Below are 27759 nucleotides of genomic sequence, written 5' to 3'. Positions count from 1 at the left end.
AAAGGGGTGCTTGGGTGGCTCAGTTAGTCATCTCTTTTCTTCAGCTCAGGTCATGATCTCATGGATTGTGAGTTCAAGCCCCATGTTGGGCCCTGTGCTGACAGTGTGGAGCCTGCTTGGGATTCTCTCTCTCTCTCCCTCTCTCTCTGCCCTTCCCTCACTCTCTGTGCATCTCTGTGGATGGTATCCATTTGGTTTCATAGAAAAGATAACAATGCAATAATAGTCTAACAGAATAAGGTATACCTGTCTATGATTGTAGTTCATTTTATTTTTGGTCAGCAGAGGAGGCCAAGGTATTGACTGATGAAAACTCCAATTTTTAGCTTCAAATTCTGATTTTACTCTTCACATAGTCCAGGATAAATGATAATGAAGTGGAAAGAACCCAGGATTTGGACATGGAATCTGGAAGTTGAATCCTGCTTCTGGTGTTTAGCAGTTGCATGGCCATGAGTCAGCATCCTTCTGTATAGAAGGAGGATAAAATCCATGCCCCATTTTTTTCACAGGATTAATATAAGGACTAGGTGAGATAATGGAAATAAAAATGCTTTAGGAGACTGTGAGTGAGGAAGTATAAAGATTCACTTTTGTTTTCCCATCTAATTCAGAAGAAAATATGAGAGTGAGGGATTGGCCTGATTGATTCCTGCCAGGTAGGAAGTACAGAAAGTAACATCCCTCAGAAAGGTGTGAGTTGTGCTCAACCTGGTTAATGAGTTGATGTGTTTTTAGTGTTGTTCTCACTCCTCTTCCTCCTCACCTTAGCCCAAATGCTGATTCCATGGCTTCTAATAGAAAGCCTGACTAAATATGTGATTCAAGCAGACACAGTTGTCCCAGCAACAGGAGCCTACTCTGCCAGTGTCATGGTTACTCTCCCCCACTTTTGTCTTCCCCAGATGCTGCTGCAGATTGCTGATGATTTTATCGAGAGTGTGGTGACAGCAGCCTGCCAGCTTGCTCGGCATCGCAAGTCCAGCACCCTGGAGGTGAAAGATGTCCAGCTGCATCTAGGTATGTGGTCTTGTTTCTCCCTGAGGCATTCACACTGTTACTCCTTTAGGACCACCAGAAAGATCTAGTCAGAGGAACCTTCATGTCAGAATTAGGCTATTGGGCTCTGGGATGTATGTATTCATTCCATAGCAGATTTACATAGAGAAGGGAAACCCATCCATGGTAAGGAGAATGAGCCAAGGCATTGGGTTTGCCATTTCTGTCTGTATCACCTTGTCCTTCCTACCAACTTTCTCTTAGAGCCTGTTTCCTCATTTGTAAAGTGGAGATCATAATATCATCCCTGTAGAGTGATCATGAGAATTACGGGTTATGTTTGTCAAGTGACTGGCACAGGACCTGGCACAAAGTAGAGTTTTATAAATGTAGCAATTATGTCTCCACCATTTAAATAATGGTGTTTTTCTTCCAGTTTTTAGCCTATTTATGAATTTCCCCCCTCCCCCAAATTGTAATCATAATATACATATAATTTTGTGTTCTGTTTTTCTACACTAAATTCAAGCTTGGGTTTTTCTGAGATAACATTGATAACCATAATTACTTGGGAAATAAACAAGCCCCACTCTGCATTGGTTACAATGCAGTTCAGAAGAAAGTGAACAGTCTTGTGAGTACAGAGATAGTCAAGCCAACTGAATGAGGCAGATTGAGGTTTTCGGTATAGATCAGCCCATGACTGATTACTGAAAAAGGCTTCCTTCCCAGTGTCAGGAAGGTATAGCTTAGGGAGACGCTGGTAGTCTTGGTGGAGTAAATAACACACTTCTGGTTAACGTTGCTGGTATTAGTAATAGAGGACAGATATTCCAGTTATGTGTTATTGGGTAACAAACTGCTCCAAGACAGTGGCTTAAAACAATAACAATGGTTTATTTTGTTCATAAGTCAGGGGGTGACTGGGCTTAGCCAGGCAGTTTTGCTAAGGGGTTTCTCACGTAATTAAAGTCAGGTGGTGGTCGGGGCTGAGATTGTTTTGAAGGAAGATGTATTAGTCTCCTAGGGCTGTCGTAACAAAGTACCATAAACTAGGTAGCTTTAAAAAACAAAATTTATTCTCTCACAGTTCTGGCGGCCAGAAATCTAAAATCAAGGTATCAGCAGGGCCATGATCTCTCCAGTGTTAACTGTGGAAGAATCTTTCCATGCCTTTTCCTAGCTTCTGGTGGTGGCTAGGAATCCTAGCCTGCATATAGCTGCATCACTCCGTCTATGCCTCTGAGTGACCTTCTCTCCTGTGTGTGTCTCTTGGTCTGCCTCTTCTGCTCTTCAGGATGCTAGTTATACTGGATTAAGGGCCCACCCTACTCCTGTATGACCTTATCTTAATTAGTTACATCTGCAGTGACCCTATTACCAATATATTCTGAGGTGCTGGGGGTTAGGACTTAAACATGTCTTTTTCTTTTTGAGGGACACAATTCAACCCATAACAGGGTTTCATCATGTCCAAGTCTGATACCTGGGCTAGATGCTCTCAAAAGCTGGGACTCCACAGGTCTTCCTTTGTCTGCAGTCTCCCTACATGATCTCATCCCGTGCAGTCCCGGGATGGCTAGACTTCTTTTTTTTTTTTTTAATTGTTTTTTAATGTTTATTTATTCTTGAGAAAGGAAGAGAGACAGAGTGCAAGTGAGGGAGGGGCAGAGAGAGAGGGAGACACAGAATCCGCAGCAGAATCTAGGCTCTGAGCTGTCAGCACAGGACCTGATGTGGGGCTTGAACTCCTAAACCGTGAGATCATGACCTGAGCTGAAATCGGACGCTTAATTGACTGAGCCATCCAAGTGCCCCTGGCTGGACTTCTTACATGGTGGTATAGGCTCCCAGGATGAGTATCCTATAACCACCTGGCAGAAAGTGCACGGCTTTCACTGACCCAGTGTCTGAAGTCCCTCAGTGTCACTCCACTGAATTCTGTTCTTTGAGGCAATCTCCACTCCTTAACAGGAGGCATGTAAAGGAATTTGCAGACATGTTTTAAAACCACCATAATGCAAATGGATAGAAAGTAGAATGGTGATGATGAGGGGCCGTGGGAGGGGGGAGATGGGCACTGCTTTAATGTGTACAGAGCATTAGTTTGACATGATGAAAACGTTTTGGAAATGAGTAGTGATAATGGTTGTACAACAAGGTGAATGCGCTTAATGCCGCAGAACTGTATGCCTAAAAATGGTTATGGGGCGCCTGGGTGGCTCAGTCGTTTGGGCGACCGACTTCGGCTCAGGTCATGATCTCGCGGTCCGTGAGTTTGAGCCTGCATCGGGCTCTGTGCTGACAGCTCAGAGCCTGGAGCCTGTTTCAGATTCTGTGTCTCCCTCTCTCTCTGATCTTCCCCCATTCATGCTCTGTTGTTCTCTGTCTCTAAAATGAATAAACATTAAAAAAAATAAAATAAAATAAAAATGGTTAAAATGGTAATTTTTATGTATATTTTGCCACAACCCTCCCCCACACAACAGATTATATTTGAGAGTTTAGCATTCCTATTTTTAAATTTTTTTAAGTTTATTTATTTATTTATTTGAGAGAGCATGTATAAGTGGGGGAGGGGGCAGAGAGCAGAGGGAGCAGAGAGAGAGAGAGGAAGAGAGAGAATCCCAAGCAGCCTCCATGCTGTCAGTGCAGAGCTGATACTGGGCTCACTCAGTCTCACAAACTATGAGATCTTGACCTGAGCCGAAATCAAGAGTCAGATGCTTAACTGACTGAGCCACCAAAGCACCCCAAAATATTTTGTATTTTAATTATTAGAAATAGCATTGGAATGTTAGTTTATTTATTATGGGTGAGAAGTAATTGTCACAAAGATAGGAATACTCACAAGTCTGCATTGCCAGAACAGCTTCTGTAGCAGGCCTAGGTGGAGACCGATGCATAATCAGATCGCTTGGGGGGCATGGGATCGGAGCAAGGGGAATTGAGGAACCTGGTATTGAATGGCACCTGACCACCCAGGTCTGCTGCACACCACCCCCAACAAAGATAGACTTGCAGATGGGGATGTGAAATCTGGACATCTCCTTTCTTCTGACCGACTGGGATGGGTGCTGCCAGGTTTGCTTCTCACCTGATTTTCTGTACTTGCGTAGTTAAATAACCTCCCTTTCTGACAGACAGAGTCTTTAGAAATGTGGAAGTTTAGGAGCACCTGGGTGGCTTAGTTGGTTAAATGTCCATCTCTTGATTTCGGCTAAGGTTATGATCTCACGGTTCGTGGGTTTGAGCCCTGCATGGGGCTCTGTGCTGACGACTTGGAGCCTGCTTGGGATTATCTCTCTCTCACTCCCTCCCTCTCCTTTTGCCTCTCTCCCTGCTCATGCTCTTTCTCAAAATAAATAAACTTAAAAAAAAAAGTAATGTGGGAGTTCAATGAGATAATGTACATGGAATGCTTTGTACAGTGCTGCTTTATTTTTATATTTTTAAATGTTTTTTAATTTATTTTAGAGAGAGAGAGAGACAGAATGCAAGCAGGGGAGGGGCAGAGAGAGAGGGAGACACAGAATCCAAAGCAGGCTCCAGGCTCCGAGCTGTCAGTGCAGAGGCTGACTCAGGGCTCAAACTCATGAACTGTGAGATCATGACCTGACCCAAAGTTAGACACCTAACCAACTGAGCCACCCAGGTGCCCCTACAGTGCTGCTTTATACCACACATTTTACTATACCTTTTAGTCACTAAATGATTGTTGTTGCTGTTACATTAATGTAATACAAAATATAAATATATGCATATTTAAAATTTTTTAAATTTTCATTTATTTCTGAGAGAGAGAGAGCAAGCTGGGGAGGGACAGAGAGAGAAACAGAGGATCCAAAGCAGACTCTGCACTGAGACTGGAGAGCCGATGTGGGGTTCAAACTCACAAGCTGTGATCATCACCTGAATCGAAGTCAGACACCCAACTGAGTCACCCAGGCGCCCCTAAATATATACATATTTACATATATTGTACACATACTTAACATGTGTGCATTCTTGCCTGGTAGCTACTATCTTTTTTTTTTTTTTAAGTTTTTTTTTTTTTTTTTTTTTTTTAAGTAATCTCTACAGTGTGGAGCTCAGACTCACAATCCCGAGATCAAGAGTTGCATCCCCTACCAACTGAGCCAGCCAGCCTGGCTGTTCTCTTTCTTTAAAGACACTTTACATATCCATATCCTGACCCACTTTTATTGATTGTAAAGTTTAATTCCCAGAGAATAATCTTTTTTAAAGGCTCATTTTTTTTTTTAAGTTTATTATTTTTGAGAGAGAGACATAGCGTGAACTGGAAGAGGGACTGAGAGAGAGGGAGACCCAGAAGTTGGCTCCAGGCTCCAAGCTGTCAGCACAGAGCCCAATGTGGGGCTTGAACTCGGGAACTTCGAGATCGTGATCTAAGCTGAAGTCGGACACTTAACCAACTGAGCCACCCAGGCACCCCGGGAATAATCTTAGTTACACTTTCTTTTTTTTTTTTTTTTTTTTAACGTTTATTTATTTTTGAGACAGAGAGAGACAGAGAGAGACAGAGCATGAACAGGGGAGGGGCAGAGAGAGAGGGAGACACAGAATCTGAAACGGGCTCCAGGCTCTGAGCTGTCAGCACAGAGCCCGATGCGGGGCTCGAACTCACGGACCGTGAGATCATGACCTGAGCCGAAGTCGGACGCTTAACCGACTGAGCCACCCAGGCGCCCCATTAGTTCCACTTTCAAGGACTGACAACAAATATTATTTGCAGAAGGCTTCAGATATTTTTATTTTCAAATAAATATTGGAAGAGAGCTGTATATAAAATTATTCTAGAACCAAACATAAATCATTTATTCACCCAATAGTTACTGTACAGTAGACACAAAGTATAACTGTAAAATCACTAATACTCAATTTGATTTAAGTAAGTGGCTGCCTGGGGCAAAACAGATTTGCAAAACAAATGTTTTCAGTGCTTTAGGGCATATGATAAAGTATCTTACTCCTTTTGAATAGGCTTATTCCCTAAATAATCTTGTGTAGGTATAATTTTTTTATATTGGGTATACTTAAAGTGCCCCGCACTTTTATTCATGGGTTTGGGCGTCCGTGTAGCTATGCCAATTACTGACATACTCTAATAAACAAAATCTCTTTGCCCTCTTGGAACCTCTAGGGACACTCTTACAGGGATGACCATATCCAGTGGCACCAGAACACAGGGCTGTGCTATGGACATACCTATGTCTATATCCATATCTCTGTGCATTTATCCCAGGCTCTGGGATTGCATTATGTCATTGAATGCTTTCAACCACCCTATGACATGGTTATTATTGTTGTTACTACCATGTAAAAGATGAAGAAACTGAGACCCAGCGTCATACAGCTCTACAGTGAAGCAGCAGAACTGGGACTTGGCTCTTAACTCCAGAATGCTCAAAATGCCTTTCTCCTCCTTCTCTTCCTTTGGGTTTGAGAGGAGTGACTTTGAACGTAGGAATAAGACAACTGAAGGTGCCTGGCTGGCTCAATGGGGAGAGCATGTGACTCTTGATCTCAGGATCCTGAGTTCAAGCCCCATGTTAAGTGTGGAGCCTACTTTAAAAAAAAAAAAAAGACAACTGAAGAAACAAATGACTTTTCTGTTCTCTTGAGCTGCATGGAAACCTTAGGGCTCATAACTCACAGCCTGGACTCATTTCCCTCGTTTGTCTTTGCATGTAGGTCGAATGGTGTCATTTCAAACCTTGGAGGCACCACATGTGATTCCCCCATTTGTATTCCATAGAATCCCTCTGCAGGGTTACTGCTAATTAATATAGCTGATTGCTCAGATTAGTGCTCCCTGACCCTTGTCCAAGGGTCCCCCTGCACTTCGATGCTGCCTTCCCTGTCCCCTTATCTCTGTGCTGGCCTCTTCCTTGCAGAACGCCAGTGGAACATGTGGATCCCTGGATTTGGCTCTGAAGAAATCCGACCCTACAAAAAGGCTTGCACCACAGAGGCTCACAAACAGGTGAGGAGCTGTCAGAAACCCAGGGGAGTCACAGCTGATCCTTGAGCTGTGTCTCCAAGGGAGCAAGACAGCACACACAGCTACTATCACTGCAGTTGTCACTTCCCTCACACAGTAAGCTCCACTCCCTGGACCAGAGATCAGAGAGGGCAAGAAGCACAGGGCTCCATGGGAGAACAGTGAGATACATCTGTGGTACTTTGCTGTTCCCACATGTGGCCTCAGTTTTTTCTCTCAGTCCTGATGGGCGCCACTTAAAGCTGTTGATTGTAGATTCTTCTAATAGGGACAGAACTCGCCCCTCCATGTCTCCCTAATGAAATCCTCCTGCACTGTTGCTGTCAGAACATCATATGTGGCCCTCTGGGTAGAGGGCAGTTTAAAGAAAGGAGAGATAAGCCATACTTGTGCAGGAGGGTCGTGCCCAGACTGCTGTGCTAGGCATTCTGGCCTCTGTCCCAGCTTCACCTTTGTTCTCTGCCCCTCTGACTGCAGAACTGAGGGGTCAGTATGAGAACTAACTCCACTTCTGCTGTGAACAAGTTGTCTCTGTCATTGGTCAATCTGATAGCAGTGATGGCTTCCTCTTGACAACATCTTAATTTAGCTGGTGCTCTGATTTCAAAAGTGAGTTCTTTCCAAGCTTAATGGGCATAGTTGGGTGGTTGTAGCTGACTGTCCCTTGCTTCTTGGGATCTCCGGAGTGTGTGTGTTTACAAAGCTCACAGAGGAAGCCCTACACGGAAGCCACTGATAGCCTGAATCAAAAGATCACAGTATTCCTCAGAAGGCAGTCCTTCAGACAAGGGATGGTCATTTTGGCTCTGTTCCCAAATTATCCACTTTTCAGCCCTATCTCCCTCCCCGTCCCCCTCTCTCAGCAAGTATCATAATATTAGGACAATCTCTTGGTCAAAGAGTAAGCAAAGCCAATCAGTAATTTGGCCAGTGGCTGGAAATAGTAAAATTTGAAACCTGTGACCTGAATGTTTCCCTGATGGGTTGTGGTGGAAATTGTTAGTGTCAGTTTCCTTCACTATAGGTCATCAAGAGTGAAATATCAGCTCCCTTTATGTGTGGCAACAGTCTTGAAACCATCCCCTTCCCTATTTTCTTCATCCTCAGAGAGATTGGACTCTAGAATCCTCAGAGATTAGGAATCTAGAAAACATATGCTTTGATGACCTATCCCCTAAGTCCCCAAAAGGCAAGAGCTGTCACCTTCTGTTTTTAACTTTCTTGCCATCCTGCTAACCTACAGTAGTTTGGGTCTTTTGGTCAACAGAATGGACCTACTGGCCTGTCCAAACATCTCTTGGGGTCCTGAAGACTGCTCTTAGGCTCAAAGGAGCCTGCTGAGCTGCACTGTGCATGTAGGTTCCCAAGGGCTCCAGCTTGTGGTATAGACCATGCCACACATGGGTGACTAGGACAGTTCCTGACTCTAACCTGTGTTATTGGTTATTTCACTCTCCTTTCAGAGAATGGCATTGATCCGGAAAACAACCAAGAAATAACACATGGAAAGGTCAGGGAATGGACAACAATGTATTTGGAGATACTTGAGCTGAGACCTCAGCCATCTCATCCTTGGATTTTTTTTTTAATGCTTTACAGAGAAGCATATATTTTTTATTAACAGTACAGCAATATCTATAATGACTGAGAGGATCTGCCAAAAGAATAAAGCCTCCTATCCCAACTTCCAGTCCCTTTTCCCTGCCGTCTCAGAGAGGAACAATGTATCTTCCAGAGAAGACTTTATTTGTGGTTTATTATATAAGTGATTGAATATGGAACAAAGCATTATGGTCTTGTTTGGTGAGACAGTATTAGCAGGATTTGTAGAGGTTTTTGTTTCTTTTTCCCTTCCCCTTTTCCCTGTACTTTGTAATGTCAGTGTTTATATGAATATGACTTTCATTTGCTTTTCCAGAATAAAGAAGTTATTAATCGAAGAACACAGGGTATACATGGCTTATAGCCTTTGAAAGGCCAGAGAGAGTTCAGAGGACAAGCAAGGCTGGATGTAGCTCTCTGTCAGCAGGTGGCAGCACCACTATTCATTCTGTGAGGAGAAAAAAAACCCAGAAATTTTTCTATTATTTTACTCCAAGGAAGGCCATACCGTCAGTAGGAGTTTGAGTCCAGTTTCTCTGCCATAAGAACGGGACAGGGTGACTCTCATGAGCCCCAATCTCAAGAGTTTTGGCAAAGTCTTTTTTGACCTGCTCTTCTAGAACTCCTGATGTTCATCCTTGGCCCCAAGAAAGGATGGCAGTAGCTTGGGGAAAGGCCCATCTGTGCAGGTGCCTGTCTGTTCTTAGTTGTTGATGTCCCTGATCCCTGTATTTTCAACGTTTATTTATTTTTGGGACAGAGAGAGACAGAGCATGAACGGGGGAGGGGCAGAGAGAGAGGGAGACACAGAATCGGAAGCAGGCTCCAGGCTCTGAGCCATCAGCCCAGAGCCCGACGCGGGGCTCGAACTCACGGACTGCGAGATCGTGACCTGGCTGAAGTCGGACGCCCAACCGACTGCGCCACCCCAGATCCCTGTATTTTCAACATCATGCAGAGGAAACCAGGCACCTTAAGAACTCAGGGTCATGACCTTCAGTGGTACCTAGCATCACCCTGTCCTGAGCCCAGTGTAGCCCTTGTGGATTGTGAGGGTTCCTTGGGCCTCAGGGGGCGTGGGTGTTCCATCCAGAGATCACCAGCATGGGTATACCCACCTTGTCCTGCTTTTCTCCTCTGCCTTGAATCTTGGCCTGAGATGGGACCCTGCTTTTCATTCCCTCCCACTTGGAATTTGGCCCCATAACCCCTCTCTTAAGTGAGCAGCCCAAAGGCTGTGCTGATGTTCCTGTTGCTCTTGGCCAAGGTCTCAACATGGCGAGCACCCAAAGAAGCAGCCAGCTTCTCTTCCTCCAACGTTACCTGTTGCTTGGGCACCAGGTCACTTCTGCGGCCTACCACCAGGAAGAGGATGTTGAAGAGTTTCACTTTTTCCAGAACCTCCTGATACCACTGGGTGACATTCTCAAAGGATGTTCTGTTGGTGATATCAGACAGCAAAAGGCCTCTCGCTGAGTTCCGATAGTAGGAGCGAGTCACTGACCTTGACAACCAAGAAGGAACCCAGAATTAGTTTTGAAACCTTCATTAAGGACAGAAAGGGACAAAAGAATTGGGCAGTTTAATGGAAAGAGCTGGGGTAGAGTCAAAAGATCTCAATTCTTGATCAGCTGTGTGACAGGTAAGTGGCTTCATCCATCTTGAGCCTTGTCCTATCTGTATTTGGAGGGGCTTGTTCATTCAGCAAGTATTTATAAGCTGGACCTGGGCCTGTGTTGGTGAACAAAAACATGGAGCCGTCCTGCCATAGAGTGGGTGTAAAACTGCCTCTGTGCCTAGGGCAGCAAAGGAGAGGTTCACAGGACTGGGGGCAGCGGTCTGACCAACTGAGTTGAGTGACTCAGGTGAAGGCGTGGAGATCTCTTTGAGGGAGAGAGAACTGCATGGAAGCCAGCCCCGAGGCAGTGTAGTGAGGTGAGTCAGGCCAGGTCATGCAGTGCCTCGTAGGCCCCAGCAAGAGTGCACTTTACCCAAAAGGTAACAGGGACCACTAGGGGATTTTCATCAGGTTTGCAGTTGTTTTTGTTTTAACAGAATGCCAAGATTTTATTTATTTTTTCTTTTTCTTTTTTTTTTTTTTTTAAACGTTTTTATTTATTTTTGGGACAGAGAGAGACAGAGCATGAATGGGGGAGGGGCAGAGAGAGAGGGAGACACAGAATCGGAAACAGGCTCCAGGCTCCGAGCCATCAGCCCAGAGCCTGACGCGGGGCTCGAACTCACGGACTGCGAGATCGCGACCTGGCTGAAGTCGGACGCTTAACCGACTGCGCCACCCAGCCGCCCCTCTTTTTTTTATATATTAAATATAATTTATTGTCAGGTTTGCAGTTTTAAAACATCATCCTGGCCAGGCAGTGGAGTACAAATAGCCAGGAGGGGGGAAGGGAGAGGCCAGGTGTGGAAGCAGAGAGATTCATTAGAAGGCTGTTGCCTGGATGGAGGTGGTGGTAGTGAAGTGGAGGGCAGGGGGAATTCTGAAAGATGGTTACACGGCGCACTCACAGGCTTTGACGACTGTGTGTAGGAGTACAGGACAGGGGCACCACCAAGTGATCTATGAGGCATCTTCTGACTTGGTGTGGCCATCCTTAGTGCAGCTCACCCGCACCCTGGGTTCAAGGCCCTCTTCCTCATTGACTGAGAACCATAGCCAGATTCCCAGAGCCTAGCCCAGTGCTGAGGAGCTCAGGGACAACAGGGCTGATGGACTCCAGCATCCTTGTAGAGGATCTTGTAGGGTGCTTACAGGTGCCTCATGCTGTGCTAAGTGCCTTCCATAGATAAGTGCATTGTGTTTTCCCAGCAAGTCTGAAGAAGGAAGAATGTGCTTGGCCTGTGTCACACAGTGTAATTGTAGTATCTTATCTAATCCCATGTTCCCAGCAGGAAACTGAGAGTTAAAAGTTTAACTTACTCAAAATCACACAGCTTGTGTTGGTGCCGAGGCTTCAGCCAAGTCCATCTGACTTCCGGAGCCTGCCTCTGCCCTGTCTCCCTAAGTCTTATGGAGACAAGATGGGGGTGACTAAGAACAGCATATGCAAAGGCCCAGAGGTGTAAAGAGGTCAGTGCATCATGTGGCTCAAGCACAAGGTGTAACACTGGGAGGCGATGTCCAGAGATGAGCAGCAAGTAAACTTGAGAGGTGGACAGCTTGCAGGCAATAGCGTCAAAGTCTTCAGAGGCTGCTGTGTGTGTGTGTGTGTGTGTGTGTCTGTCTGTCTTGCAGGAATGGGAGGGTGTAGTGTTGGTGGCCCAGAAGGCTGGCCTTGGGCTTCCCACCCCTCTTCAGCCTGAGCAATACCTTTTCCTAATTGGGGGACATTTTTAGGACTAAAAGATAAGAGGATTCTGATGCTAAAAATAAGCATATAAACAAAAAGTTTGAAAACTACTGTCCAGGTGATGGGGAGCCAGTGGAGGTTTAGGGGGAGGACTAATGTGATTGTGTTTCCATGTTAAAAGCCTTGCTCTGGCTGCCAGTGTGGAGAATGGAGTTGGAGGCGGGTGGGAGGGGTACAGCCAGGAAGTTGCTGCAGTTAATTTGAACTAAAAGTAAAGGGATATGGCATGTGAGGTTTTCCTAGGAAAGTATTAACCAAAAGATAGAGGTAGGGTGTGGCTGCAACAACAGGAGTGAGTTTTGAGGACACAAAAGGAAGCATCTGGTACCAGAAAGTCATCCTGGAAAGTCCCGTGTGCCTGAATGAGGGGAAGCAGGGAGGAGGAGGCCAGAGGTGGACTGAAGCCTCACAGTTACCTATAGTTAAAAAAAGGCCCCAACATCACCCAGTGCTGCCCTTTATTTTACTGGTAAGAACATTAAGGTCTGGAGAGGTCATTATGACCTGTCTGAGGTCACTGGGCAGGCTAGGACTCAGACCTGTGCTCTTGGCCCATTGTCTTTCCTTCTCATGGAAACCGTGGCCTTGAAATGCTAGAGTCTAGTGGGGCAAAATGATGAGAGACAGCAGAGCCTGAAATCTCAAAGAAGGGAGCCACTCAGGTGCCCTAAAGGCTCAGAGAAGGAACTGATACATTAGGTTGGGCCAAACCTTGAAGGATGAACAGAGTTTTGACATAGATGGAGAAAGGACATTCCAGACAAGGGATGGGCACATGAAAGACCCAAAGGGAGCTTGTTAACAGAAGGAAGTTAACACTCATTGGGCACTTAACACATGCCATCATATTTAATCCTCTAACAAACCTGTGACGTAGGAATTGTTCTCATTTTACCATAAAGACTGAGGCTCAGAGGTAGAGAGATTAGACTCCCACCCCCAATATCTTCAGTTCCAGCCTCATGTGTGGAGAGCAGGATGTGTCTTCCCTCTTTACCCACTAGGTTTCAGTGGCTCCCAGGGCAGGCTGGATCTTCAGAAAGGGCCTACAGGTAGCAGACTTTGGCTCTGTGCCTTCTAAAGGGCAAAAAGCATGGATCCAGGCCTGGGAGCTTGACCATGCGGAAGCTGCTATGGCCAGAGAGGGTTTAGCCAGGGTGCTGCTTTGGAGAGGGAGTTTTGTGTGCTCAGACTAGCCTAGGGATAGCCCCGAAGGGACGATTCTGGAATCTCACCCTTAATAAGAAAGCAGAGCCCAGTTCACATCTCCGGGTCTGGAGGCAGGGAGCAGGGTGGGGGTGCGGTCAAGATCTTTTAAGATCTTTGGTAGAGTCTGGAATCCTTGTTATTTCCCCAGTGTTTACTTTGGTAGTCTCTGTTCCCTTACAGTGATTAGGAGCAAAACCCTCAGGGGAAGAAGGGGACATCCATTTTGTGAATTCCTACTATGTGGCCAGCACTGCCTTAAATTTCTCATCTAATCTTTTCTTAAGAAAGAAAATTTCTTTTTAATCTTTATTTATTTTTGAGAGAGAGAGAGAGAGACAGAGCATGAGTGGGGAAGGGGCAGAGAGAGAGGGAGACACAGAATCCGAAGCAGACTCCAAGCTCTGAGCTGTCAGCATAGAGCTTGATGTGGGGGTCAAACCCACAAACTGCAAAATCATGACCTGAACCAAAGTCACACACTTTAACCAACTGAGCCACCCAGGAGCCCCTCATCTAATCCTTTCTAAAACCCTGTGAGTTAGGTATTACTATCCTCTTTTTCCAGAGGAGTCCACTGTGGCTTGCAGAGATGAAGTGAGTTCCCCAGGGTCCCACAGTTACACAGTGGAGCTGAGAGTCAAACTTGACTGCAAAGCTTACCCTACTTTTGGCAGCTAGGATGATACTATGGGTAAGAGGTGATCCTTGAGGTGCCTGAGTAGCTCAAGTTGGTTAAGCATCTGACTCTTGATATCATCTGACTCTCAAAATAAACTTTAAAAATAGTAGTAAAAAAGGAGGCAGTGCACAGCGAGACCCACCCTGGCCCATCCCCTATGGGGAAGAAGCTAAGAAACCCACCTAGACTAGAAACCTCCCAAGAGCCCTTGGAAGAAGGGATTATCAGTCACATGATACTGAAGAGGAATCTGAGACTGAGTAAGTCCCCAGGTCACAGTGAATTAAATGGTTTTGCTCTTTTGCTGTGGCAACTGTCCATGCCTTTCCTGTGCCCACTGGCACAATGACACCTCTCCTATACCTGCAGATTCTTTTTTTTTTTTTTTTTTGAGAGAGGGAGAGAGACAGAGAAAACGTGAGAGTGGGGGAGAGGAAGAGAGAATCCTAAGGAGGCTCCCGGCTGCGAGCACAGAGCCTGATGCCATGCTGGGCTCAAACTCATGAACCCTGAGATCATGACCTGAGCCGAAATCAAGAGTTGGATGCTTTATTGAGCCACCCACGTGCCCTACACCTGCTGAGATTCTTACCAACATAAACACCATCTCCAGAAAGCCTTCCCAGATTGCCCCAAGACATTTTCTGCCTAGCAGTTCCTGTTCTCCAGGAGGCAATTTCTGAGATGAGGATTAGTGAGCAGATATGGATTAGGGTATTCTGGAGAGCAATATCTGCGGGGGGGGGGGGGGGGGGGGGGGGGGGGGGGGGGGAGGTGCCACTAAGCAGAGGGAGAAGAGCTGTGATGTTGTAAGAACAATGGCCTCAATTTGCCCCATGAAGACTGACAAAGCTGGGTTTGACCTTCTGAGTTGGGGCAAAGAAAGCCAGGCTTTTAAACACTCCTCCCAGCCCCAGTGGATTCAATAGATTAACATTGGATGTGGGCAGTTTCCAGAGGGTGCTGTGAACCCACCGTCAACACCATCGCTGCCCTCCCAGGGACAAATGGGTGGGGGTAGGAGGCTGTGGGTTCTTCAGCCCCAAAGGAACAACTTGGTGGCTAATCAGAGTGTCCACTGTGTGCCTAACCTAGGAGCTGGCCCCTCGTGTTCATCCCTGCCTTCCAGATCCAGATCAGGCACCTGGCCTTGGAGTAGGGGCTCTGAGCAGCAACCCTGAGTTTCAGGGCACGCATTTAAGACTCATCCAAGCCTGAGGACCTAAGGAGGCTCCGAGGTAGGCTTGCCCTGAAATTTCCTGCCCACTCCTTGCCTGTGCAGCAGCTTCCAGACGCGGTGCGTCTCAGCATCTGAGCTCAGAAACACTGCCAGAACTGTCCAAGATTGGAAAGAGTGATGAGGACAGTTGTTATTCAGTTCTTACCGGATGGCTGGCTCTGGGCTGAGCATGTCCCCGCATTCATTGTCTCATTCATGCCCACACACTCCCACCCCCCCACACACCCCCACCCCCTGCCGTGATGTGGGTCTTTAATGAGCCCCACTGACAACTGAGGAAACAGGCTGAAGGACAGGAAGCCGCTGTACATGTGACTTCTCAGAGCTTGCTGGAAGAAAATCTTTCTGGAAGAAAGTCCCTGAGACCCCAAGAGTGACTGCTAAGATACTCTTTATGTTAACCCTTTGGATACATCCTGCCATTTGATCTCCAGAAAGATCCTGCCACTCCCCATTCCAGCAGCACTTCTGAGGTTGACAGAGGTTTAACCCTTTCCCTCCCAGAGTCAACACTGACATGGGCCTGGGGGCTGCTTCCTGTGGGGGGACCTGGGGACTTGGGCCTTGTGGATGAGCCGGACACCCCCCCAGTCCTCCTCCAGCTTGATGTCCCCCTGCTCCAGAGCCTGCTGGATGGCGTCAGCAAGGGTGTTGAAGGCCAGGTCCACATTGCAGTTCTTTTTGGCCGAGGTCTCCATGAAGGCCATGCCCAGGGAGGCAGCCAGCTCCTCTGCCTCCTGGGCTGAGACAACACGGGTGCTCTGCAGATCACTCTTGTGGCCAACCAGTAAGAAGATCACCTTGTTTGGGCCCTGAGTGGCCATGGCCTCCTGGTGCCAGTCGCAGATATGTTCAAAGGACTTCCTGTTTGTCACATCAAAGACCAGTAGGACACCTACCACATTCCGGTAAAAGGACCTGGTGATGCACCTGAAGGAGGGGGAGTGAGCTGGGCGAGGTTTATGCCTTCAAGACCCCCCACCCCCCAAAGACAGGGCTTCCCTCACGAGCACCGACTGCCCCACAGGCCCCATAGCTCATTTCACACTGCTCCATACTTCTCTGCTCCTGGCATCCGTGTCTCCCAAGAGAGTGCCTGCGCCCCTCAGCTAGGGAGCAAGTTCCAGTCATACCCTCTGGACCATTCCTCCATTCATGGAGGAAGCCTGATGTTTTCCTGATTGCAGCTTTTTGCTTCCCGTTTTCTGGCAAATTCCTATGCATCCTTCCAGGCCCACCCAAATCTCTCGTCCTTTCACGGCTCCCTGACACTTCCAGCTCTGCTCCGTGGGCTCTCTCAGCAGCCAGGTCACCCATCCCTCTAGCTTTCCAGAGCAGGGCCCTTCTGCCCTCCCAGCATCAGGGTCTCAGGCCACTGGCTGCATTTGTGTAAGGACTCCGAGTGAAGGGCTAGAGACCAGGGCATTCCCCAGACCTGTACCTGGGCCACCGAGGCCGACCCCGCTGGGGGGTAGCCGTGGAGGCCGGGGACACTGACCACCCCGAAGTCTCTCTCCCCGCCCTCCCCGCACCTGTAGCGTTCGTGGCCCGCGGTGTCCCAAAGCTGCAGCTTGACGCGCGGCCCGGCCGGCAGCTGCAGCTTGCGGCTGTAGAACTCGACGCCCACTGTGGGCGCCCACTCGGGCTCGGGCTCGGGTTTGGGCTCCGGGGCCCCGGGCGCTCCTGCCACGTAGCGCCGCAGCAGCGACGTCTTGCCCACGGCCGCGTCCCCCAGCAGCGCGATCCGGAACTGGTAGTGGCAGTCCGGTGCCTCCATGGCCCCCTTCTCGCCGCCCCGCCGGAGGCCAGCGGTCCGGCCTCGCCCCGCCCCGCCCCGCGGCCCGCAGGCTGGCGCCGCCCTCTGGGCCCCAGCGCCGAGACACGGGACCGCGGGCCGGGGGCGCGTTGTGCTAGTGACCCACCCCGGAGGCCCGGCGGCCGAGACACCTGGGCACGTGCTCGCCTCTCTGAACCCCAGTTTCGTCTTCCAAAATGGGGATAATAACCCCTACTTCTTAGGATGAGAGATGAAAGAAGGCAATGTGGGTTGGAGGAAGAGCGAGGAACGAGAACGAGACAGGCACTGGCCCGAAACTAACACAGCCAGAGTGTCCACCTCATTCAATCGCCGCTGCTGCTGTGCTGGCTTCTCTCTCCAGCCCCGCTCTCCAGGCAGTACCCCGGTTGGGCCCCTGCTGCTGGACCTGGAGATGCCACTCTAGAAAGTTGATGGTTTATAGATGCCACTTCCCTGCCCAGGTGCTCCTTTCCAGGAGCCCCATTGGCCCTGGCCTAGGGCCTCCTGTTCCATGGTCAGGTTCAATGTTTAACAACCCCATTGCATCCTTAGCACCTACCTGGGCTGGGCCTCAGGGCCCAGAGAGAGACTTGGACAGGGCTAGTAGAAGAGGCAGGACAGACAAATGTGATTCCAGAGGGAGTGCAGTTGGTCTGGGGCCTTGACAGTTAACATTTATGAGGCCAGATGGTCAGTTCTTCACATTCTGTGGGCAACAATTTTGAGAGGGCCACTGTGTGCCCATTTTAGAGCTGAGGAGACTGAGGCTTGTCTCAGGTCACAGAGCACAGCTGAGACTCACATCTCAGTTTGTCTCCATCTTCGTTATCCCCTCGATGCCACGAAAGGGGACTGCGAATCAAGTACCAAGAGTTTCCAGGGCACAGTGGTCAGGTCTCACTTGGGTTAGTGGCAAGGGTAAGGTGGGAACAGCTGCTTCCAAGATCTACTCTATTCTCCCCAGTGAGGCCTTCTGGAAACCCAAGGTATCAAGGCTGAGGTGCTGGCTGGTCTCACACAGCTTGTCTATTGGTTTAATCCCACTGTCCAATGTGGGTGGATTTTACCAGTTTAATTTGTTGTGGCACATTGGTGGTGAGGGGAGATCCTCACTGTTGCAAACAATCACGTCATATTTCCTTCTCACCTTGTGACTTTTAGGTGTTGTTCTGCTCATTTCCACAGATGAGGAAACTGAGGCTCAGAGAGATTAAATAATCCAAGATCACTCAGCAAGGAATACATTCTAGCTGCCAAGTTTACCCAAGGGCAAACCCTTGTTTGGTATTTCTGTTTCTGGCAGGATCTAGGAAGGCCCAATTTTCTTCTAACTAACTCTTTTTTTTTAAAGTGTATGTGTGTATGTATGTATGTATGTATGTATGTAAGTAATCTCTACATCCAGCATGACACTTGAACTCACAACCCTGAGATCAAGAGTCACATGCTCTACCAACTGAGCCAGCCAGGTGCCCCTCTTCTGGCTAACTCCTAACAAATCAGTAAGAAGCCACTCTGAGGGTCTCCGTGTAATCTCAGTCATTGGTCACCTGCATGGTAGAGCCTGAAGGGGCCCATGTCTCTGCTCCTTCCCTACCTCTAGGAGTAGGAGAGAGGAAGAGAAATCCTTCCTACCAGGTTTCCCCAAATTAAGAGTCTGCATCACTCCCACCTGCCCCACTGATTCCTCCATCGAGATATTCTCCCCACCTCTGTTCAGAAGGAAAATTATTTTTGTGTCAGATCTCTATGGATGCACCAGCCTCCTCCTCCTCCCCCTCCTCCCTCTCCTCCCACTCCTCTTCTCTCCTCTTCTCTCTCTTCCTCCTTTTTTAAAGTTTATTTTGACACACAGAGAGTGCCCCCCACCACATACATGCTTGCACATGTGCTTGAGAGGGTGGGAGAGGGGCAGAGAGAAAGAGGGAGAATCCCAAGTAGGCTCTGTGCTGACCGTGCGGAACCTGGACCACAAACCTGGACCAGGAACCATAAGATCATCACCTGAGCTGAAACCAAGAGTCTGACAATTAACCAACTGAGCCACCCAGGCACCCCAGCCCTTAAGCCCCTTCTTTACCCACCACTGGTACTCTGAGCTCCAGCCGTACTGAACATCTTTCCTCTTCTCAACCCTCTGCCAGGAACACACTCTCTCTCTTCAAAGGGCTAACTCCTACTTCATACCTTAGATTAGATCCCTGTCCTAAAGAAGCCTCTCACCACCTGGCCAATGAGGTCACATGCCCTTTTGTCCACTGTGCTGTCTCCCTCCTAGGTTACTTGAAGGCAGTGATCTATGATTGTATCCTCAGTGCTTGGCACAAAACAGGAACTCAGTAAATATTTATGGCTTAATGAATGAATAAAAGCAGGTAAGTGCTATTTATTCATTAATTCAGTCAGTCAAATCCCACAGTAGGGCTGGGCTCAGGGAGCTACAGGCTCAGAGAAGACCTCATGCAGGAGGTGATGCTGAAGCTGAGTCCCCAAGGACAAGTAGGAGCTGGGGAGGTCAAAGAGGAAGGGCACTCCAGGCAGGGGCATCTGGGCAAAGGCAAAGAGGCATGAAACAGCTTGAAATGCAGTTTGAACCCAACATTGCCAGAAAGCTTTGTGGTTAGCACACATGGGCAGTGCACTGTCAGCATTGGACTCTTTGAACTTCCTCTCCTGGACACTCCTGCTGTGGGATGGGGTCATGTGCCTGACCTCTGCACCTAGCACCAGAGTCCAGATGTCAGCTGACCTTGCCATAGACTATGTGATTAGGGGTGAGGAAAGTGATTCCCCACCCCCTGCTTCCTCTTCTGCTAAGTAAGGCAAATCACGGTGCCCACCTCATGAAGTAGTCACGGAGGAACTGTATAACATAGCAGGTAAGTTATGCACATTTACATGAGATAGATCTAGGTTTTAGTTCCAACTGCCACTTACTAGCTATGTGGCCTTGGCCAAGTTTCATTAATTAATTCATTCATTTACTTACTAATTGTTTCAATAAGTGCTGTCTCTTATATACCAGGCACTTATATAGCAGTGAAGATAAAAAGACACAATTCCTGTTATTGGCAGCTCACATTGTAATGGGGAAGACAGAAAATAAACCCATGTATAATGTGATGTCAAGAGGCAATAAGTGCCATAAATAACAATCAAGCAGAACAATAGCTTAAAGGGTGGCAGGGTAGCTATATCAAAATAGGGTGTCCTGAGGAGGTTACATAAAGTGAAGGAATGAGTAGTGTGGTTGTCTCTGATATCCAGAGAGGATAGTTCCAGGCAAGAAGAACAGCAAGAGCAAAGGCCCTGAGGTGAGATCAGGCAATGATGCTACAAGCAGAGCAGAGAGGCTGAGAAAAGGGAGCAGAATGAATGAGGGAGCAAGTGGTGGGTGATGAGGGCAGAGAGGAGGAGGAGCCAAATCATGTGGCTTCAGAGGCCATTATGGGACTTCAGTTTTTATTCCAAATGTGTTGCAAAATCAGTGGATATTTTTGAGCAGGTGAATAATAGGACGTAAATTTTTTCTTGGTTATGGTTTTTATTTTTACATCTTTATTGAGGTATAATTTGCACACAGTAAACTGTACATATTATAGTGTACAATGTGATGAGTTTTGATGCACATGTACATCCATGAAACCATTACCACAACCATGTATCATGCCAAAAAGTTTCCCCATATCCGTTTTTAATTCTCTCCTAACTGTCCCCCCGCCTGAGAGTTACTTTTTGGAAATTTTTAAATGTCTACTTTTTTAAGGGGTGGGGGGAGGAGCAGAGAGAGAACAAGACGGAGAATCTGAAGCAGGCTCCACGCTGTCAGCACAGAGGCTGATGTGGGGCTCAAACCCATGAACCATGAGATCATGACCTGAGCCAAAGTCAGACACTCAACCAACTGAGCCACTCAGGTGGCCCCCCTGCTGAGAGTTTTAATTTTGATGAAATGTAACTTATTAATTCAATATTGTACTGGAGGTCCTAGCCAATATTAAAAGGCAAGAAAAAGAAAGAAAAGATATCCAGGTTGGAAAAGGAAGAAGTAAACCTATCTTTTTATTCACAGACTTGTGAAAAATCTTAAGGAACTTACAAAAGAGGTGCCAAAACTAATACAGTTTTGGCAAGGATATAAGTTAGCAAGGATATAAGTTTAGCAAGGATATAAGTTAATATGCAAAAATTAATTCTATATATACTAGCAATGACCATTTAGAATTTGAAATTGACAAAAATGCCGGCATCAGAAATATGAAAGACTTAGGGATAAATTTGACAAAAGATACATAAGATCTGTACACTGAAAATTAAAAAACACTGTTGAGAAAAATTAAAGATGACTTAAATAAATGGAGAGGTATACCATACTCATGGATGAGAGGACTCAAGCTTGTTGTCAGGGGCACCTGAATGGCTCAGTCAGTTGAGTGTCCAACTTCAGGTCATTGTTCTTGAGTCAAGCCCCACATGGGGCTCGCTGCTGTCAGCCTGTCAGCACAGAGTCCACTTTGGATCTTCTGTCCCCCTCTTCTGCCCCTCCCTTGCTTGCACTTTCCCAAAAATAAATAAATATTAAAAAAAAAAAGATTGTTGTCAGTTCTCCCCAAATTAAGTCTACAGATTCAATGCAATTCCAACCAAATCCCAGTAGGCTTTTATTTTTTATTTTTATATTTTAGAGAGCATGGAAGAGGAGGAGAGGGCAGAGGGAGGGAGGGAGAAAGGGAGAGAGAAAGAGAGAGAGAGAGAGAGAGAGAATCTTAGGCTCCACACTCAGCACAGAGCCTGATTTGGGGCTTGATCTCATGACCCTGGGATCATGACCTGAGCCAAAATCAAGGGTCCAATGCTCAACGGCCTGAGCCATCCAGGCACCCTCCAGCCAGTAGGGTTTTTAAAAAATACAAATTAGGGGCTCGAGTCATGATCTGTTCAAGCCCCGCATTGTGCTCTCTACTGTCAGTACAGAGGTCACTTCAGATCATCTGTCTCCCTCTCTCTCTGCCCCTCTCCCATGTATGCAAGCACGCTCTCTGAAAAATAAACATTAGAAAAAATACAAAATTAGCTGATACTAAAATTTACATGGAAATGCAAAGACTGAACAGCTGAAACAATTTTGAAAAAGAACAAAGTTGCATGACTTATAGTACCCTATTTCAAAACTTATTAAAAAGCTACAGTAATCCGGACAGTGTAGTATTGAGTACAGAAACAGACCTACACATACGGTTAACTGATTTTTACAAAGGTGTCAAACCAATTAGATGGATAATCTTTTTCAACAAATGAAGATGGAACAACTGGAGAGCCATATGCAGTAAATAAGCATAAGTAAGTAAGTAAATAAGGTGACTCTTACACCATACGCAAAAAATTAACTAAAAAATGAATCCTAGATCTAACTGTAAGAGTTAAGACTCTTAAACTTCCAGAGGAAAACAGAGGGGAAAATCTTTAACACTTTTAAGTTAGGCAAAGATTTTTAAAATAGGACACAGAAAGCACAAAGCATAAAAGAAAGCAAATGGACATGCTAGACTTCATCAAAATGAAAGCCTTGTGTTCTTTACACACCATTGGCTGGTTGTTGAGACCAGACTATAGGGGAGAATGGTAGAATCAGGGAGACTAATTAGGAGGCTACTGTGATTGTCAGCCGGCAATGATAGCATCAGTGGAGGTGGTAAGAAATGGTCAGATTCCTGTCACATCTCAACGGTGGAGAATGTAGGATTTGCTGATGGATTGTAAGTGGGATGATAGAGAAAGAGGAGTCCAGGATCACTCCAAGGATTTGCTGAGATTGGGAAGAGCAGGTGTGGAGGAGGAAAGGCTATGTTCTGAGAAGCCTATTAGATAGCCAAGTGTAGAAGTTCGGGGACGCTGCAGGATATAAGGTCTGGAGCTCAGAAAAGTAAGGCTGGAGAAACTCATTTGGAAGTCACCAGGAAGTTTCTTGCCCCCTTACAGTCTGTTGTTTTCTCTATTAAATGAGAACAATAGGGGGCGCCTGGGTGGCGCAGTCGGTTAAGCGTCCGACTTCAGCCAGGTCACGATCTCGCGGTCCGTGAGTTCGAGCCCCGCGTCAGGCTCTGGGCTGATGGCTCAGAGCCTGGAGCCTGTTTCCGATTCTGTGTCTCCCTCTCTCTCTCTCACCCTCCCCTGTTCATGCTCTGTCTCTCTCTGTCTCAAAAATAAATAAAACGTTAAAAAAAAACAAACAAAAAAACCCCACCATTTTCTAAGTGGACAAATGGCTGATTCTGGTTTTAGGTCAGGAATTGTGCAAATGATCCTGGAACATCTTGTTATAACAGCAATAATCAAAACTACCAGAGTCAAATTAAAAGGACTCTGGAGCCAACCTGAAAAGATGTTTTGCTGGCCAGAGATGGGACAATTCAAGTTTTAATGAGTAGACAGGTTGCAATGGATTGAAACCATCAGATATATTTAAGCACTCGAGTTCATAACGATTAAAAAAAAAAATTGGGGGAGCCTGGGTGGCGCAGTCGGTTAAGGGTCTGACTTCAGCCAGGTCACGATCTCGCGGTCCGTGAGTTCGAGCCCCGCATCAGGCTCTGGGCTGATGGCTCAGAGCCTGGAGCCTGCTTCCGATTCTGTGTCTCCCTCTCTCTCTGCCCCTCCCCCGTTCATGCTCTGTCTCTCTCTGTCCCAAAAATAAAATAAAACGTTGAAAAAAAAATTTAAAAAAAATGAGAACAATAGTAGTACCTCCTTTTTAATGAGTATATTAAGGATAAAAATTAACGAATAAAGTAAGCACAGAACACGTATTTAATTCTTGACAACTTCTTGTTTTTACATTGACGTTTATTCATTCCATGGACAAAACATGTACATGGCACAGCGATTCTGAGCGTGGTCTCTGCCGTGGACTCGTGGATTCAGGCCCTTCCCTCGTTAGTTACCTGGGTGATGCATCCCTCAGTTTTCTGATCTGTAAAAAGGGCATAACTACAAACCTACACACAGGGTTGTTGGGGAAACTAGTTGAGATAATCTGTGTAAGTGCTCGGCAAAGTTACTTATCTATTAGCGGAAAATGAACAAATAATGCATTCATCTTCTGAGTAAATCGGTCGCGTCTTCCTTGCTGAGAAACCCTCCCAAAAAGCCTCGCCCCCAGAAGAGCTCGCCGAGCGCCTCTCCACACCCATCCGGTGGCTGCTCCTCGGTCGGCCCGCCGCGGTCGGAGCCGAGCCCTGACGCAGCTCACCGCGTCATTTCCCGACTTTGGATGTCTGAGCTCCAGCCGGAATAGCGAGTCGGCTTCATTTGTGAGCCCAGGGCGGAGTCCCAGACGTTCAGCCAGTGCGGAACACGGGCGGAAGGCTGCTCTCTTCCCCCGGCAAGAAGGCAGCGACTCCGCACGCGCTTAGAACTCAGAGCCTGACGCGCCTCCCGGTGCCTGAGGGCAGACGGACTACAACTCCCAGAGGTCTGCGCGGGCGCGTTGCCGCAGTGGTCGGGCGCGGCCGCCAAGGGCGAGGCCTATAAAAGCCCTCTCCCAACGCTCCGACGTCCCTTTTCCCAGCCGCCGTGCGGGGGTAGTCGTGCGTCGCTGTCTCCGACCTGCTGCAAGTCACGCACATTCTTCCACTTACGCTACTGTAGCTTGGCCGCCACCGGCCCCTCACTCGCCCGGGCTGCCTCCCGAGGCTGAGGGATGTTAAGCGCGGCTCTCAGTTGCCGGGCCTCCCGGCCTGCTGGGACCGAGGTCCAGAAGGCCTGGTCGGCCGCATGCGCGATGAGAGGGGCCGGACCCCGAGAGGGCCGCGCCTGCTCCCGCCTCGGCCCGCGCTGTGACGGGTGAGTAACGCGGCCAGGCAGCGGGGTGCGGGGCAGTCTTGGGCCTGTAGTGGCCTAACTAGGGAGACGCCGCGTGGTGGTGTCAGCGGGATCGGAAACGGCCCATTACAGCTACTTATTGGGCGACCTTGGGGAAGTGACTTTACCTGTTATCTGGCTGCAGGACATGTTAAGGAATTCATGCAGGTGGATAAAAAGGGATTTTTGGAGTTCGAGTCCTTAGAACCTATTTTAAATTCCAGTTGTGTGGCTTTTCTACACTGATTGGCGACTTTCAGTAAATAGCTTAATTTAAACCTGTCCGTAAAACGGATGATAAAATGGTCCTGTAAAGATTAAATGAGACAAAACACTGGTACATAACAAAAATGAAGAGGAAGTTGGGACCTGGTAGTAGGATATCTGTTCTCTTATTTGGTCTCCAGCATGTCTCAGTAGGTGAATTTCAGTTATGCAGTAGTGCACAGGATTTAGGGGAGTCTGAGGGTTGGACAGGATTTGTGGCGGTCCTGAGACCTAAATTGCCCTGTGGCCCTTATCGAAGCTGCAGCTGCTTCCACATAGCTGCTGTGGTCAAAAAGGAGCCCAGAGTGACAGTTTTCCTTGACGGTCGCCGTTCTGTTTGCTGTAACCGATCTGCAACATATCAGGAAAAGACAATTCCCATCGTACCTGCCATTTCTCCGGTATAGGTGGAATCCTTTACTACAATAGACAGGTTTCCAGAGGCCAACAGAAATGCTCTGTTGATGGGTCTTGCATAGAGTTGCTAGAATAAAACTTCTGAGAAGTAGATTGCTGAGATGAAGAACAAGTATGGAGGGGCAGGCAGTGGGAATGGGTTGGACATGTGTGCTGGGAAAATCCAGTGGCAAGTGGCACAGATCTTAACAGTGCTTTGGGTCACTGCCCTGAAAAGCTTAAGGCATAAGTACCAGGGTCAAAAGCCAAACATTTTGATTGTCAAGACCAGAAGGGAACAATGTCATTCAGGACAACTGTGTTCTTGTCTTAGTTGTGCCAGATGAAGATTCCAGGAGGACTCTGAGGTTGAGCTTTCTGGTGAGGATTCTGTGGTCATGACTGTGATGGAACACCACCATCTCAGGACCCGGTAGGTTTCTGGGAACTGCCTGGCGGGTCAGTACAGCATGTTTCCAAGGGCTGTGGCCGGTTGTGGCCATGGGATCTCCAACTGCATGCGAGAGCAACCTGGAGAGACTTTGACAGCACAGGTCAACATAATACCTGCAGCTGCCACTCGCCTTTCCTATAAACGGCTTGGGACCTGGGCTGGAAGCCTTCTAAGTGAGTCCGGGTGTTTTCCATAAACTACCACGTAGATGGTAGATGGGTGTTTCGATCAACTTTTTCGTTTAGAGCTTTCACCCTTTTTTCTGCAGGTTGCTCCCCAAGTGTCCTGGCAGTATCTGCTACTGAAGAATCTGAAGTTACCAGGTTGTTGCTGTGCTTTAGATAAGGTAAAGTTAGATGTTGAAGACATCCTGACCCTCCGGTTCCCTTTCCCATCGGATCTGAACACTGGTCTTGGTGGTCGTAAAAGGAGGAAAAAGAACACTGAAACTAGCCTCCCAGTGCTTATCGTCTGGTATATAGCTTGGAGGCTAGTTTCAAACAAGATTTGAATTCTCTTTGATCTCCTCCCCTGTAAAATGGGATAATCTTAGGCTTAAAGGGAGGATGTAAGTGAAGGTCTGGGCAGTTGTAGTGATGGCTGACTTAATACTTCTGAATTTGATCAACCTGAATGTCCTTCTTGCCTCTTGGTTGAGAGTGTCCTGTCTTTTGTTTTTTTTTTTAAGATCTGTTACCAGTAAAGCTGTCCTTATCTGTGATTATGGATCTATAGTTGGGTAAGTTGGCTACCTAAACTTCACTGTAGCTTCCTTGCAGCGCCAAGCGGTGGAGTGTTGTAAACCCTTAGTGTAGTGAATCATGAGGCAGCCTAGGCCTGTATGAAAGAAAGTCTTAGCTTTTTAATACTACATCACTTACACCTATTAGCTGTTCATGGCCAGAAGAGAAAAATGTTTGGTGTGATTTGGTCTATTAGATTTGCCTATCCTGTTGGAAGGCCAGGAAGAGCACAACGTGCTGTGAGTAGAAAGTCAGTACCAGATGCCAAAGCCCTGCACCTTCAGCAGCAGAGGCTGATTGCGTTGAATGTGCAGTCGTGGTTTGAGCTCCTGCTCTGAGGTTTGGGGAAACCTCAAACCATGGGATCGTACTGGCCCCTTTCCTGGAAGTGTGGGAGATGGGTTGGGCAGAAACAAGTAGTTCATCTAGTTCAGGGTATGTTTTGTTAGGCTGACTGGTCCAGGATGAAACCTAATCTGAGTGGACATCTATGGATGATAAATGCGGATATGGGACTGAGACCAGTTTGGGGAAAATGTCTGGGTGGCATTAATTAATTGGGGGAATAGTAACACACTGGCATACACTTCCTTTTCAGGAGACAGACCTTATGGGAAGAGGCAAGCTAAAAGACAACAGGTTATTTTCAGTGGAAAACCATGACCTCTGTATTTCTTCTTATGCTGGCATGTGGTATGTAAGTGACCAATAAAAGACTTAAAGTATGCTTGTGTCCATATTCTTGATGTCCCTCAAGCTGCTGGTTATTCCCCATAACAGCGTTAAACTATTTTTTATCCTTTTTTTTAATTAAAGGATAATATGATGAGTTCTGTAACTTCCCATTTATATAAATGTCTCCTTCAGTAAGCCTGAAAATTCAGGCTGAGCCTAAGACTGGTGTTCCCTAAAAAAATGTTTATTAGAGGGAGAGAATCTTAGGCTCCACGGAGCCCAGTGCAGGGCTCAGGGCTCGATCCCATGAGTCAAAACCAAGAGTTAGACTTTCAAACCAAAACCAACTGAGCCACTAACAGAAAAGTAGGAATAAAATGGGAGATTTTTAGTATAAAACCAGACTTCCACATGGGTGCTGGAGATCTGTGTAAGAGGACTCAC

The 27759-nt window shown here is 47.2% G+C and overlaps 2 protein-coding genes, 1 long non-coding RNA gene and 4 other non-coding genes across 9 annotated transcripts in view; 6 read left to right on the top strand and 1 right to left on the bottom strand.

Annotated features, from left to right (window-relative positions):
• The window catches only part of TAF12 (TATA-box binding protein associated factor 12), a 31565-nt gene extending 22601 nt beyond the window's left edge, over positions 1 to 8964 (top strand). For both annotated transcript variants that reach the window (XM_043574251.1, XM_043574250.1), the window contains 3 exons: positions 906 to 1020; positions 6918 to 7006; positions 8488 to 8964. In XM_043574251.1, the coding sequence (XP_043430186.1) occupies positions 906 to 1020; positions 6918 to 7006; positions 8488 to 8523 (240 nt within the window). In that variant the 3' untranslated portion in view covers positions 8524 to 8964. The remainder of the gene's footprint in view (positions 1 to 905; positions 1021 to 6917; positions 7007 to 8487) is intronic.
• Positions 8965 to 15496: 6532 nt separating this feature from the next.
• Positions 15497 to 16943, bottom strand: RAB42 (RAB42, member RAS oncogene family). The gene is made up of 2 exons (XM_043574249.1): positions 16655 to 16943; positions 15497 to 16052 (listed from the first exon to the last, which is right to left on the bottom strand). Exons 1-2 carry the CDS (start codon positions 16897 to 16899, stop codon positions 15629 to 15631), a joined length of 669 nt encoding a protein of 222 aa, XP_043430184.1. The 5' UTR covers positions 16900 to 16943; the 3' UTR covers positions 15497 to 15628.
• A 7516-nt stretch (positions 16944 to 24459) lies between these two features.
• On the top strand, positions 24460 to 27365 carry LOC122480184. Of its 2 annotated transcripts, none has more exons than XR_006296522.1 (5): positions 24460 to 24762; positions 25778 to 25876; positions 26166 to 26243; positions 26586 to 26636; positions 27239 to 27365. It is a non-coding gene; the product is annotated as an uncharacterized LOC122480184 (long non-coding RNA). The 2 variants fall into 2 exon arrangements; XR_006296523.1 differs by lacking the exon at positions 24460 to 24762 and adding an exon at positions 24769 to 24948.
• LOC122482342 lies at positions 25290 to 25424 on the top strand. The gene has a single exon (XR_006297129.1). It is a non-coding gene; the product is annotated as a small nucleolar RNA SNORA16B/SNORA16A family (small nucleolar RNA).
• LOC122482357 lies at positions 25910 to 26040 on the top strand. The gene has a single exon (XR_006297143.1). It is a non-coding gene; the product is annotated as a small nucleolar RNA SNORA44 (small nucleolar RNA).
• On the top strand, positions 26271 to 26403 carry LOC122482360. Its single transcript, XR_006297145.1, has one exon. It is a non-coding gene; the product is annotated as a small nucleolar RNA SNORA61 (small nucleolar RNA).
• On the top strand, positions 27094 to 27167 carry LOC122482372. The gene has a single exon (XR_006297157.1). It is a non-coding gene; the product is annotated as a small nucleolar RNA SNORD99 (small nucleolar RNA).
• Positions 27366 to 27759: the final 394 nt, after the last annotated feature.

Source organism: Prionailurus bengalensis, chromosome C1 (genome assembly GCF_016509475.1).
Source record: "Prionailurus bengalensis isolate Pbe53 chromosome C1, Fcat_Pben_1.1_paternal_pri, whole genome shotgun sequence".
In the NCBI taxonomy this organism is placed as follows: Eukaryota; Metazoa; Chordata; class Mammalia; order Carnivora; family Felidae; genus Prionailurus; species Prionailurus bengalensis.
This window is presented reverse-complemented; position numbering and strand designations above follow the sequence as displayed.